The sequence below is a fragment of the Sceloporus occidentalis genome, unplaced genomic scaffold (genome assembly GCF_023333645.1).
Source record: "Sceloporus occidentalis isolate IW3139 unplaced genomic scaffold, rSceOcc1.0.p SCAF_4, whole genome shotgun sequence".
In the NCBI taxonomy this organism is placed as follows: domain Eukaryota; kingdom Metazoa; phylum Chordata; class Lepidosauria; order Squamata; family Phrynosomatidae; genus Sceloporus; species Sceloporus occidentalis.
The window spans coordinates 29,613,143-29,626,102 of record NW_028316984.1 but is presented as its reverse complement, the minus strand read 5'-3'; the positions used below and the strand labels follow the sequence as shown (position 1 = coordinate 29,626,102).

At 40.2% G+C, this 12,960-nt stretch overlaps 1 protein-coding gene across 1 annotated transcript in view; it reads right to left on the bottom strand.

Annotated features, from left to right (window-relative positions):
• Nucleotides 1–12,960, bottom strand: part of COL5A2 (collagen type V alpha 2 chain) — a 174,939-nt gene that overhangs the window by 30,785 nt on the left and 131,194 nt on the right. Inside the window, exons 26-33 of the mRNA XM_089519615.1 lie at nucleotides 11,460–11,513; nucleotides 9,069–9,167; nucleotides 8,919–8,972; nucleotides 8,743–8,796; nucleotides 7,369–7,422; nucleotides 5,502–5,555; nucleotides 2,327–2,371; nucleotides 1,450–1,548 (exon numbers count right to left, since the gene is read on the bottom strand). Coding sequence (XP_089375741.1) covers nucleotides 1,450–1,548; nucleotides 2,327–2,371; nucleotides 5,502–5,555; nucleotides 7,369–7,422; nucleotides 8,743–8,796; nucleotides 8,919–8,972; nucleotides 9,069–9,167; nucleotides 11,460–11,513 — 513 coding nt within the window. The remainder of the gene's footprint in view (nucleotides 1–1,449; nucleotides 1,549–2,326; nucleotides 2,372–5,501; nucleotides 5,556–7,368; nucleotides 7,423–8,742; nucleotides 8,797–8,918; nucleotides 8,973–9,068; nucleotides 9,168–11,459; nucleotides 11,514–12,960) is intronic.

Sequence of the window (12,960 nt, the reverse complement as noted above, 5' to 3'; positions counted from 1 at the left end):
TCTGTCCTGCTTCCTAATTACCTCATTTTTTTAAAAATGCATTAAAAGTCACATAATTTATGAATGTCTTCTTTCCAAAAAGCACTTTTTGTGTGCATTTTGTCCTAGAACAGGATAATATTTTACATTTATAAAGTACATTAACCTGTTCTTATGCTTTCAAAGTATTTGTCTTGGTTTTAACATTATGGCTATTATTCTTGTTACATTAAAGTTACTATTACTGAGTACTTTTTCTTACAGAAAAGCAGAATATAATGAACAATTTTGGTTCATTTTTATGGGCATTCTTTGAGCTGAGAATTCTATTACAAAATCTGGAGAAATGCAGAAATAGAGAACTCTGTTCTGATTAGGGATGTGAACATTTCTATGTCCATTTTGCTGAGTTTTTAAATCTCAATTGTGGTTTTTCCTCCCCTTACTTTGTATTGGGTTGTGAGACTTCTTGTTTCTTTCCCCACTGAAATTTATTTATTTCTAATGTATTTTTTAATTTTTTTTATTTCTAATTTATGCAGTTTTAAAACAAGGTTTTTGATTTGTGCGATCACACAATTATTTACACTATTTACCTTACTGAATGCAACTCTTCCCCACTGACTAAAGCAAGTTTTCGATTTTTTTTCAGTTATGTGCATTTCAGCAAAAAGCCAGCTTTTCTGCCACAGCCATGGCTTTGTGGTGACCCTGCAGCGTGCACCATATAAATGCTGTGCTGCCAAAGTGCCACTAAACTGCCCACCATGTGGTCAGGTGGGTGGCCTCACGGCGACTTCCTCCTGGCTTGGAGGCATGCGTCATCTAAAGGACACAACCACAAGCCACCAAGAAGCTGCTGCAAAGAGGTCATTTGTTTCACCCCCCAAAGTCTCCTTACTATTTTCTGCTTTTCAATGTGCTCTCAGTACTCTCTTTATAAGTAATTAAGAATTAGTCAGGTTGACCAAACAGGGAGACTAGTTTGGCTAAAAAATATGGTGTAAATAGTAATAATAAAAAGGTACGCATGATGAATGGACATTTTTTTTTAAATGAAAGCTACTAACATTTGTAGACTTGCATGCAAACCTGCTCTACTCTTCCTGACAGCAAAAACTGTGGACAGGCAGGCAATACCCCAAACTTCCCACTTTTGTAGCAAAATGTAAAAGAAGCAAGAACAGAACAGTAATATGAATGGAATCTGTCCTAAATCAACTTTAGTAGACCCTTAATATTTCATTTCTATCCTGGACTTAATTATTCACTTGCTTAAATTTGACAAGATTGGCTCTTAGCTCCTATTTTACTAAAAAGCATAAGAAACTGGTTTCTCCATTCTATTTGTCTACTTGACTCTTTTTGACTAGTGGGTTATAGATTATTTAACATCCTATAAGATAAACTGCATATATAATTATGCTTACTCTACATCCCTCCCCCACTTTCAGAGTATATATTATTTACCTTTGCACCATCAGGCCCTTGACCTCCAGCCATACCCTTTTCTCCCTGAATACCAGATGCTCCAGGATTTCCTCGCTCTCCTGGATTGCCACGTTCACCCTGGAAGGAGAAAGACAAGAGATGATCCAGATACTGTGAATGAACTGCCTGACATGTTTGTGATTAATACAGAATACCAAGGAGACCAGTGGTTCCTCATCGGATAGAAACCAGTTTAAATATTACTGTACTTTGTTATTATTGTTGAACAGATACTAGTCCATGTCTTTATTTTCCTTTCCCAATACTTACCTATATATTAAAGAACACTGCTGTTTCAATACACACTGAGTATTTTGTAGGCAATTTACCTATTTCACACAAGGGGTAAATAAAAAAAAAGGCACCTCACAATTGAGTTGCTGTAGTGGTATTGATAATTAAAAGTTTCAAATCAAGGTTGAACTGTCTGTGATCGTTTTTTGCACTTTAATCTTTAAAGACAAACAGATCTAGTGATAGCCAATACCACCTTGGTAACTACATCTATATTCCTCCAAGGAGGAAGAATGATGTACAAATGTGGCAAGAACATAAACATTATAGACAAATAAGCAGAGACAAGTAGAAATGAAAAATCCACAATTCAAAAGATTTGTAATTAATAGTTTGATGAAGCTAGTGTTTAGATGAGCCAATCATGATGTATAGAAAAAGAAGAAAAAATTAGATAAAACCACTCTTCATGATGGGCTTCAAATTCTGATGTATGAAACTTGACAATCTAGAGTTTCTGTAGTATACATTTCAGTTTATGTGGTTGTTTCTGCTTCAGTTTTAGTTAGAAAAAAATCTGGAAATATGCAATGACATGCATACATTAAAGGACAAAACTTACCCTTGGACCTAAAGGACCTGGTGCTCCACCATCACCCGGAACACCCTGTGGACAGAAGATGAGGAAGAAACTCATTAGTAACTATTCCACATTCCACATACAGAAGAGTGAAGGAAGATATCTCTTTATGCTAATATTTATTAGCATGACTATAAATACATGGTTTCGAAGGGATATTATCTATGGTGAATTAAAAAAAGAAATAGCCCAGAAAAGGAGGAGAGAAGTTGATCTTGCTCAGATCTTGCTTCTTTGTTGTTGTTGTTGTTGCATGTCTTTACATCTTTCTGACTTATGAAGACCCTATTATGGGGTTTTCTTGGCAGGATTTGTTCAGAGGGAGTTTGTTTTTGTCTTTTTCTGGGGCTGAGAGTATGTCACATGCCCAAGGTCACCAATGGGTTTTCATGGGAGAATGGGGATTCAAACCCTGGCTCAAGAGTCAGAGTCTAGTGCTCAAACACTACACCACACTGGCTCACTTCCTTTAAAACTACGACAGGAAATGTGAGGCCCTTCAGATGCTTCAGACAGCAGCTCCCATCACCCCCCACCATTGATTGTTCTGTCTAAAACTGATGGGGTCTTCAGTGAAAAGCATCTGGATAGCCATACAAACCCCAAATGTAATTTAAATTTTATACTGACAGCATGGGTTTTCCTGAGGGTTCACCTTCACAGTGCTCTCTGTTGTTTAAAGGCTAACAAGCACAAGAAACAGGGTAACTTGCTGATACGCCAGCTGCGCCCTTTCCTGGAAGTAAAGGACCTAGAAACTGTTGTACATTCACTGGTAACTTCACAACTTGATTTCTGTAATGTGCTCTACATGGGGCTACCCTTGTGCCTAGTCCGGAAACTTCAACTAGTGCAAAATATGACAGCCAGGCTGGTCTCTGGAAAAACTAGGAGTAACCGAATAACACCCATCCTAAAATCTCTTCACTGGCTGCTGATTAGTTTCTAGGCACAGTACAAGGTGTTGGTTATTACCTTTAAAGCCCTACATGGCTTGGGTCCAACCCATTTGAGGGATCGCCTGCTCCCATATAATCTGCCCCGCACCCTCAAGTCCTCCGGAAGGAATCTATTGCAGCCTTTAAAAACCACACTAACTGCTACTGCCCAGAGGGCCTTCTCTGCAATTGCTCCCAAACTATGGAATGGCCTGCCAGACGAGATCCGTCAAATTGCCAGCTTAGACAGCTTTAAAAAAGCTGTCAAGATGGATCTCTCCCAGCAGACCTTTCCTGAATAAAAGTGCCCAGCCACAGAATGACTGCCCGCCACATCATGTATTAGCCCACCGCTCTGTCCTAGTTGTATTTTTTATTGTGTTTTTAATAGATATTTTAATTGTAGCATGTTTAATCCTGTTTTAAGGGGGGGGGGAATTTGGGACAGAATTTTGCAAACGTGGATTTTAATGTGTTGTGAGCCGCTTTGATTGTCTTGTCACTGAAAAGCGGGATACAAATAAAAGTTTTATTTATTTATTTAACTTCATAAGTTCTTCAGAAACAGTTGTCATCTGACAAGGACTATGACTGACCCTTATCGTCTTGTTGTCTTTGGTCCAAAACACGCTGTAGAAATAATCCCATCTAAGACTGCTTTAACTGCCCTTGCTCAATGCTAGGAATTTCCGGGAAATGTAGTTTTGTGAGATTTTTAGCCTTCTCTGTCAGAGAGTTCTGGTGCTACAAAAAAGTACAATTCTCAAGATTCCCTTGCACTGAGCCAGGGCAGTTAAAGCAGTCTCAATTATTTCTGCAATGTTTGTTGGACCTAAAAATATGACAGCTGCACTATAAATATTATACAAAGCTTTAAGAATAACAACTCTACTATACACAATTTTCCTTTTTTACAAAATTGCTATTTAATTCAGTACAAAGCCTGTTACAATGTATGTTACATTCATGGATTGGGAGATAGATACATTATGAGACATTGTGTTATGTGATTTTTTCTTCCCGCCAGATTGAGTCTTCCTGTCTTGAGCAACAGAAACAGTCAGATTCTTAGGTATGACGGAAAGTGAGTCGATGATTCAGAGGCTGTGCAGAGACCACCCTTAAGGGAGCGGGATCGAGGCCACAGCAACTGCACGCTGCGGCCCCAATCTGGCCTTTGCATGGCACAAAAAGGAGCCATAAAAAGCTTTTTTGTGCATGATAGCTTCAGTGCAGTGGAATTAAGGCACTCCTTTGGCATGTAAATTCAGAGGCAGAGGAGCGCTGTGACATCACACACCATGTGGAGCCATGCCACAACTCTGCCCCCAGGCCAGCCTTAATGGCCAGACTGCACCACCCCTCAGGTGAACCAGACAAATCTTTTTAAGAAAGAAGGAATGGAGCCAGGAATAATGTACACATGGTTCCATTCTCTAAACAAAATCAAAAACAAAAAAACCCTCAGATTTATTTTGGGCGGGAGCAGGATAGCATCTGAGAAAAAAGCTGAAAGTAAATGCTAAAACCCATTGATATGTTCATAAATACATCATCTTAGCTTCCCAGAAACAATGAATTAACAAATGATGGGCAGTGTCCAAAGGAATCTTGTTGCACTTTTGTGACTAACTGTGCACGGTTTGTCTCAAAGGAGCTACAAGTTTCCTTTGTATACAGATGTTCCAGACTGACATGGGTATTTCTCTGAATTCTTCCCCAATAAGCAGTGTGGTCCCATCCAAATAAATTTCAGGTGAGTATGGAGACATTCTAACCCTCCTGCCAAAAATATTTTTCTGCCTGATGCAAAGAACTTGATGGCGCCCTCTCCCATTTTTCTATGTAGAAAAGGCAGTTGGACTGACAGTTGAAAGCTTCTTAATGATTTGCAATAAGAAAGCATCTTCTACCACATCCTAGAGGAGGACGCTAGTTTAGGGAATGTAGGACACAAAATGATCAAATTATTCCTCCCTCCAACACATTCATGCTGCTCCCAGTATTCATTGCTTCAGGCAACCATCTTATTCCACCCAATGGTGGAACCATCCCTAGTCATCCCACTACTTTTTAGATTGGCTCAGAGGCCCAGCTCTTTCTGGGAAAAGTCACTGTGGAGGCATGAGCCATGTTAAAAATGGATGGCACTACAAGAAAACAGGTTGAACCTCATCAAATGCATAATACCTGTAAATGCCACATTATAAAGTTATTACCTGATCACCTGGCTTTCCTCCCTCCCCTGGAGGTCCTGGAGGACCAGGTAAGCCCTGCAGAGGAAAAATAAACAGAATGGTCAGTATACATGTAGGAGAACATTCTGAAAGTATTATGTCCCTAGTATTTTATCCTGAGCTGCCTAAATAATATGGAGGCACCAGACCCATTTGATCCTGGAAGCAAAGCTGCTCAAAGTTGGTTAGTAGTTGCAAGGTAAGAGTGCCAAGGAATACCAGGTGTTATTATGCTGAATAGGGATACTTCATACCTAACAGGAACTCAGGTATTTGCATTCAGTAATGGTGATACAGGAACCCCATTACATGGTAAGTTGTAGAACCTACTGGCTCTTCATTTTGGCTAAGTACCACATCCAGGAAAGGATATAAAAGCTGAAATGTTTATTATAGGGCTGTGTATTTTAATCAGTTTAATATTTTTTAATGTCCAAGGGATTAATCTGAGAGAATCAGCTGGACTGTGTTTTAATCAATTTTACTTTGACTTAACAGTACTTGTTTAGATTGATTTGATTCTGGTATGTAACTATGAGAAATAAAAAGGAAGCAATTTCTTTTAGCAATTTTTAAATTGATTGAAAGCCCTGTGTAAAATCCTGCATGGCTCAAGACCACTTCCTTTCATGTATCCCACTGTAGTATCTATGATGCATCAGGACTCTTTCAAGGCAGTAACAGTCACTTGCGGCTCAACAGACCACCCCTAATGGGCGATTGGACATGGCCCCTTTCCTAGCCAGATTGGGGGCATGGCAACCGCACGCCACACTCCCGAGTGGCATTTTGAAGGCACAAAAAGGAGCCGCAAAAATGCAGCTCCTTTTTGCACCCTTGAAAGAGCGTCATAGCCACTATACCACACTCCTTCGGCACCACGCTGTATGGACGCAGTGCCAGATGAACACCATGATGTCTCATGCCGTCTGGAGTGGCACACGGCATCAGGGCACCCTGGGGGCAGAGTCAGGCGTGTGTCGTGAGGACACTATGCCCTGACTCCTCCCCCATGGTGGCCTTAATGGTTGGTGTGTACAGGGCCTTAGTAATGATACATGAGACAAAAATACTTTCTCCCTCATGGGTGTCAGCATGAGAGTTTTCATACATTTTTAAAGACTTTTCACATTTGGAGACTTTTCGGTGAAAATTTAATTTGTGCAAACAATATTGCATTTTCCAGAAATGGCCTTTCTCAGAAAACACTTTTACATAAAAATGTAGTTTGCACAAAACACAATGGTTTATGAAAAAAAGTAATGTAAACATTATGTGTTGGTCCTTTTGCTCTTGCTTGAGGTAAAAAAAATTGCATGGTAGTTGACACTTTTTTAATGGGGTTTCTCAGCATGTCAAAGACACCCTTCCTCACCTAGAAGAAGAAACTGTGAATACTCTATATATTCTTTCTTACATCTACATACAAAATTCAAGTAATGGGGAAAAAACATATAAACATTCTTAATGGACATTTCTCTATGAATATTCGTCCTTTTGGACATTTCCCAATATTAGTGGAAATAATGTCAGTGGGGTATCAAATCTGTTTTGCATCTTCATCTGAATTTTAAAAGAGCTATCTGAGGTGTTGACTCCTATCCCCAAGATCATTTCGGCACTTTTCATCATTAAAATTTGGACTTAAAAAACAGAACAAATTTATTGCCCATTGACATAGAAGTCACCAACTAACACTGCCTGGAAGTGATTGGGATTGAGCAGGACCAGGCTGTTGATGTACACATTTTTCTTATTTTAATTGATAGTTTATTTTATTGCATAGTCAATGCAGTATTCCCTTAGGATATGATTGGTTAAACCAAATACAAATTTGAAACATACTCACCTGAAAGCCTGTAGGACCTGGGGGACCTTGTTCTCCTCTTTCTCCTGCTGGCCCCTAAGAAACAAAACAGTTATTATGTACTAAAGCATCATGCCCAGTTGCATCTTCATATTCTTTCCCAGACTCAGCAAATAACAGGGGATGGGTATTTCTCTGAGCTGCTTTTACTGCAGCTTATAAGAAATGTTGCCAGTGGCACAAACAGCAAAAAGAGTTTCATATTAGCCATTAATTTGCCCCAGTGGTACTTCTATTTCTCTTTCATTCTATCACTTATGAATTCAATCATTCTCTACTGTTAAAAGAAAAGCAGAGAACCATTTCTTTAAAATATATCCTTTCTGCCAAATACATTGTTGATGTGTCAGGAATTAACAGTGAGAATAAATTGAGACATCTGGACACTGCAGCAAGGCCTTCTTCTCCTTAGCAGAAATGAAAAACAAGCACATCTCTTTGATGGTATTTCAAGAAAGGTGGAGGGGGGGGGAGAGACTTTCCATTTAAATATTTGTACAGTGCAATTCTACAGATGTCTACTCAAAAGCAATGGGTTACTGAGTTCAGTGGGCCTTATTGTCAGGTAAATGGGTAATATAGGATTCCAGTCAATTGATGAAGATAAACATCTTTGTTTTAGGGATGAAGGTTCTTTATTCTCCAAATCATTTTAGGCTGCTGGTTTCATTTGATTTTGTGGGTTGTGATGCTTTACTTCTTTGCCACTGCTTTTATATTGGAGTATGTTCTGCTGTTCCTAGTCATTGTCTTAATAATACGGCTTGGGTCCAGGCTATCTGAAGGACCATATATTCCTGTAGGAGCCCCCAAGAATATTGAGGTCATCGAGAGAGGCTCTTTTCTCTATCCCACCACCATCTCAGGCACATTTGGTGGGAACAAGAGGAAGGGCCTTTTCAGTTGCTGCTCCCAAGCTTTAGAATTTGCTCCCTAGAGATGCGGATGGCATCATCCTTACTATTCTTCCAATGCCAGGTAAAGACATTCCTGTGCAGGCAGGCCTATTAAGAAGAGAAGGACTGGGTTTTTAATGCTGGGCTACCCAACTTTTAATGGTTTGTATTTTAATATATTATATTTTAATTTATAACTGGTTTAATCCTTACAATTGTTTAATTGGTTTTTTTAATTTTATATTTATGTATTTTAATATTTTGTATTATTTTTAAATTGTATTGTTTTATTTTTGTTCACCGCCTTGAATCCATATATTGGGAGACAGGTGGGATATAAGAAAATCATCATCATCATCTCATATTTTATATATTTAAAATACTGTACATAGCCCAAAGAACTCTGGATTGTGGGTGATTTAAAATAATAATAAATACATATTTTTGCATGAATACTCACAGGGGGACCAACTGGACCAGAAGGGCCAACTTCACCGTCTTTACCAGGAGCACCCTAAAATGTCACAATAAAAAGCAAATGGATTGGTAAACACAGGAGTATATGCACACAAGTGAGGAAATACCGCAGTCCTTGGACTAAATAAAATAATAATAATATAGTAGAAGAATACTTACTCTCTGCCCTGGGACACCAGCATTGCCAGCTTCACCAGCTTTTCCTGGATCCCCCTAATTTACCAGAAAAAGTACATTATTAATCATTCATTACTATTATTATTAACCACAATGTAATCAGCTTGACAAATAAGATTAAATTATGCTTACACTACTGCCTTTTGGTCCAGGGAGACCCATGCTGCCTGGCTGACCTCTAATTCCTATTGGTCCTGCTGGACCTGGTCGACCATCTTCTCCAGGAGCACCCTGTGACAAAACATCAAGTGTTTAGAGCTAACGATTACAAACATTTGGTCTAATTTGACTTTTCTCCAGTAATCAAACATGTCTAATTTGATTTCAGAACCATTGCACAAATCAATGGGCAGAGACTAAAGGTGAAGTGATTGATCCACAGTATTTATTTTATTAGATTTATGTTCAACATTTATATACTGCCCACTCAACCAAAATCTTGGGGTGGTGTACCGAATTTACTGAATCTGAATTTAGTGACTTATTCAATACACACCATGCAGCTGACCAGGATTAGATTAGTTAGATTTTTTAAATCTATTCATAACATTGTATAGCCCACAGTTATAAACATTACTGGGATGACATCCTCAGCTATCCCTATCTGTGTTGAGTTGCAAGAGAACTGGAGCCATGGCTTGAAGGTTTCAAACGCCAGGATTTTCTGCTTAGCAAGGACAGTGCCTTTCTTTGCCACTTCCCTCTGCCTTTCCTTCACTCTCTTGTACTTATCTGCAATCCTCAGAGCAGCTGAAGTAACCTGGATTTTTCTGCCAACAGTATACTGTTGTGACTTATCCCTGTTGTATTGCAAATATTTTGATTTTTGGCTTGATCTTGAAGGAACAGTTTAGACATTAGCTTGACAAAAGACATGTTCCTAGTAGAGATGAAACTTACTAGAACTCATTCATTGACTCTGAAATAAAATGTTTCACCATGGTGGAGGGAAAATTACATTTTTGTCCCTCTCCTGGAAGGCTGTTGTGATGAACACTTGCAGTTAAGAATTATTACTACACCATTGCTGAGCAACTTCCAGTTCTCCATTGCAGTCTTTTGCTTCAGAAGATGTTAGACACTGTATCATTTCTTTTTCTTTACTAGATTTGAACCTGATTTTGTTCTGAAAATATTTTGTAACTTGTTTTTGTAAATACATTCATTCATATATGGCACAGTCTCTACAATATTTGTTAGTTTAAAATGGTTTAAATAAAAATTCTGGGTTCTGGACTGTAGCGATCACCAATGCATGATGTCTGTTCAAGTGAGTTCTTCTTCTTACATTTGAACTAAGAGCTTACAGAAGTCATTTTTGTGGACAGCAATCCAGAATTTCTGTGCCAGGATGGATGTTGGGAGGAGAGAAACTAAATTAAAGGCCCAAAACAGACGGGCCAAATAAAATGGCTTCCGGACACTTTTGGGGCATGGCCACTCCGAGGCCATACCAATGGGGGGGAAAGCCGTAACAAAATGGAGTGGATTAATCCATTCCTGCCGACAGTCCATTTGGGACTGTTGTGGTGGCCTGCTTTGGAAGCGGGCCATAAAGTCATTGCAGTCCCAGTGCAATTGTGGCTGGTGCAGCCAGAGGCCACTCTTTCTGGACCGTCTACTTCAGCCCAAAGAGTTCAAAATTAGACCATCATTTAGTCTGCAACAGTGACTGGCCAATTGCTTTGACAGCATGAAAACAAGAGCTGTTGCTTGTTGCTGGACATGGTTGTATTGTGGTTCCATTTTTACTTGTCGTGGTTAAAAATCAGTGATAGGTCCAAGCTGAACTCTTTTTTCTTAGCCTTCCTTGTTCCAAAACACACTGCAAAAATAATCCAGTTTGAGATGGCCATAACTGCTCAGGCTTAGTGCTTAGAAATGCTGGGGATTGTAGTTTGTTGTAGCACCAGAGCTTTCCAAGAGAGAAGGCTAAATGTCTCACAAAACTACAGTTCCCAGAGTCCTCTAATATAGAGCCAGGGCCATAAAAGCTGTCTCAAACTGGCTTATTTCTGCGGTATGTTTGGAACATTTGAAAACTATCTGCCCTATGCATTTTTTTTCTATTTTATAGGATCGTAGGAGCTATAGTAAAAAATATCTGGAAGGCAATTATTTTCATCTTGGATGGCTTATCCTTCTTTATTTATCAGATTTACAGCATGCTTTTTTCTTGTAACTTCAAAGCTGATCACAACACAACTTCAAAGCTGATCACAACACAAAATGTGAATGAAATGCACAAACACTTTTTAATAAGATTGCACCTTCAGACATCACAAGGAAGAGTAATAAAGCACAATCCTTTTTTTTTTACACTGAGAAAATCAGTTGTGAGTTTTCACATTATGTTATGAATAAATAAAATGAACAAAGGGAGGGGAAATATAGGTCTCATAATGCAGTGCAGTAAGACTTTATTGGAACCATGGAATATATACTTGTTGTATAAAATGTAAAGCTACTTTAAAGCTAAAGAAATGGCAACTAAGTCTCTCAAAGATAATTAGAATGACTTACCAAAGGGCCAGGCTTCCCCTCTGGGCCAGAAACACCTGGATTCCCTGTGAGACCCTATAAAAAATAAGTTGTACAAAAGAAATCTTAAATTTATTCCTTGATTCGTATAGGCATAACAAAAAAAAAAAAAAACATATATTTATAATGTTACTGAGATGTGTCCATGATATTGGTCCCTGTTCCTCATGGCTGGCAGCTCAGGGGGGAGATGCAGCGTTAACACTCCTGCATCTCATTATTAATACATCTCTAAGAGAGGGTCTGTTTCCATCCAAATTAAAATTAGCAGTGGTCAAACCCCTGCTATAAAAGCCCTCCTTAGACCCCCTGATTCATAATAATTATCGGCCCATCTCGCTGCTGCCTTTTTTGGGGAAGGTGATCGAGAGAGCAGTCGCTCTTCAGCTTCAATCGATCTTGGATGACACCAATTTTCTCGACCCATTTCAAACCGGCTTCCGGGCGGGCTATGGAGTTGAGACTGCCATGGTCGCCTTAGTTGATGATCTCCGTCTGGGCATGGACAGGGGTAGCGTGTCCCTGTTGGTGCTTTTGGACATCTCAGCGGCTTTCAATACCATCGACCATGGTATCCTTCTGGAACGCCTGAGGGAGTTGGGTATCGGGGGCACTGCTTTGCAGTGGTTCCGGTCCTATCTCTCGGGCAGATTCCAGATGGTGGAGCTGGGGGACTGTCGCTCCGATAAGAGGGCCCTTACATCTGGTGTCCCTCAGGGAGCGATTTTGTCCCCTATGCTATTCAACATTTACATGAAACCGCTGGGAGAGATCATCCGGAGACATGGGGCGCGGTGTTATCAGTATGCTGATGACACCCAAATAGTCTTCTCTGTGTCTCCGACTGATGCAGTAACTAAGGATGGCATCTCTCCTCTAGATGCCTGCTTGGCGTCGGTAATGGGCTGGATGAGGGAGAACAAACTCAGTGTGAATCCAGGGAAAACGGAAGTACTGGTGATAGGTTCCCCAGTTTCGGGTGGTGAGATCTGTCACCCGGTCCTGAACGGGGTCACGCTCCCCTTGAAGGACTCGGTGTGCAGCTTGGGAGTGCTCCTTGATTCGTCACTCCAGCTAACATCTCAGGTGGATGCGACGGTCAGGAGTGCGTGTTATCAGCTTCGGCTGATACGCCAGCTGCATCCCTACCTGAACCGTGGGGACCTTGAAACTGTTGTACATGCTTTGGTAACCTCTCGATTGGATTTCTGCAATGCGCTCTACATGGGGCAACCCTTGTACCAAACCCGGAAGCTGCAAATGGTGCAGAATATGGCAGCTAGACTGGTCGCAGGCAGTTCCAGGTCGGACCATATAACACCTATCTTAAAAGATCTTCACTGGCTGCCTATTCGCTTCCGAGCTCAATACAAGGTGTTGGTTTTGACCTATAAAGCCCTAAATGGCTTGGGCCCAGGGTACTTGGAGGACCGCCTCTCCCCATATAATCCGCCCCGCACACTCAGAACATCTGGGACAAATC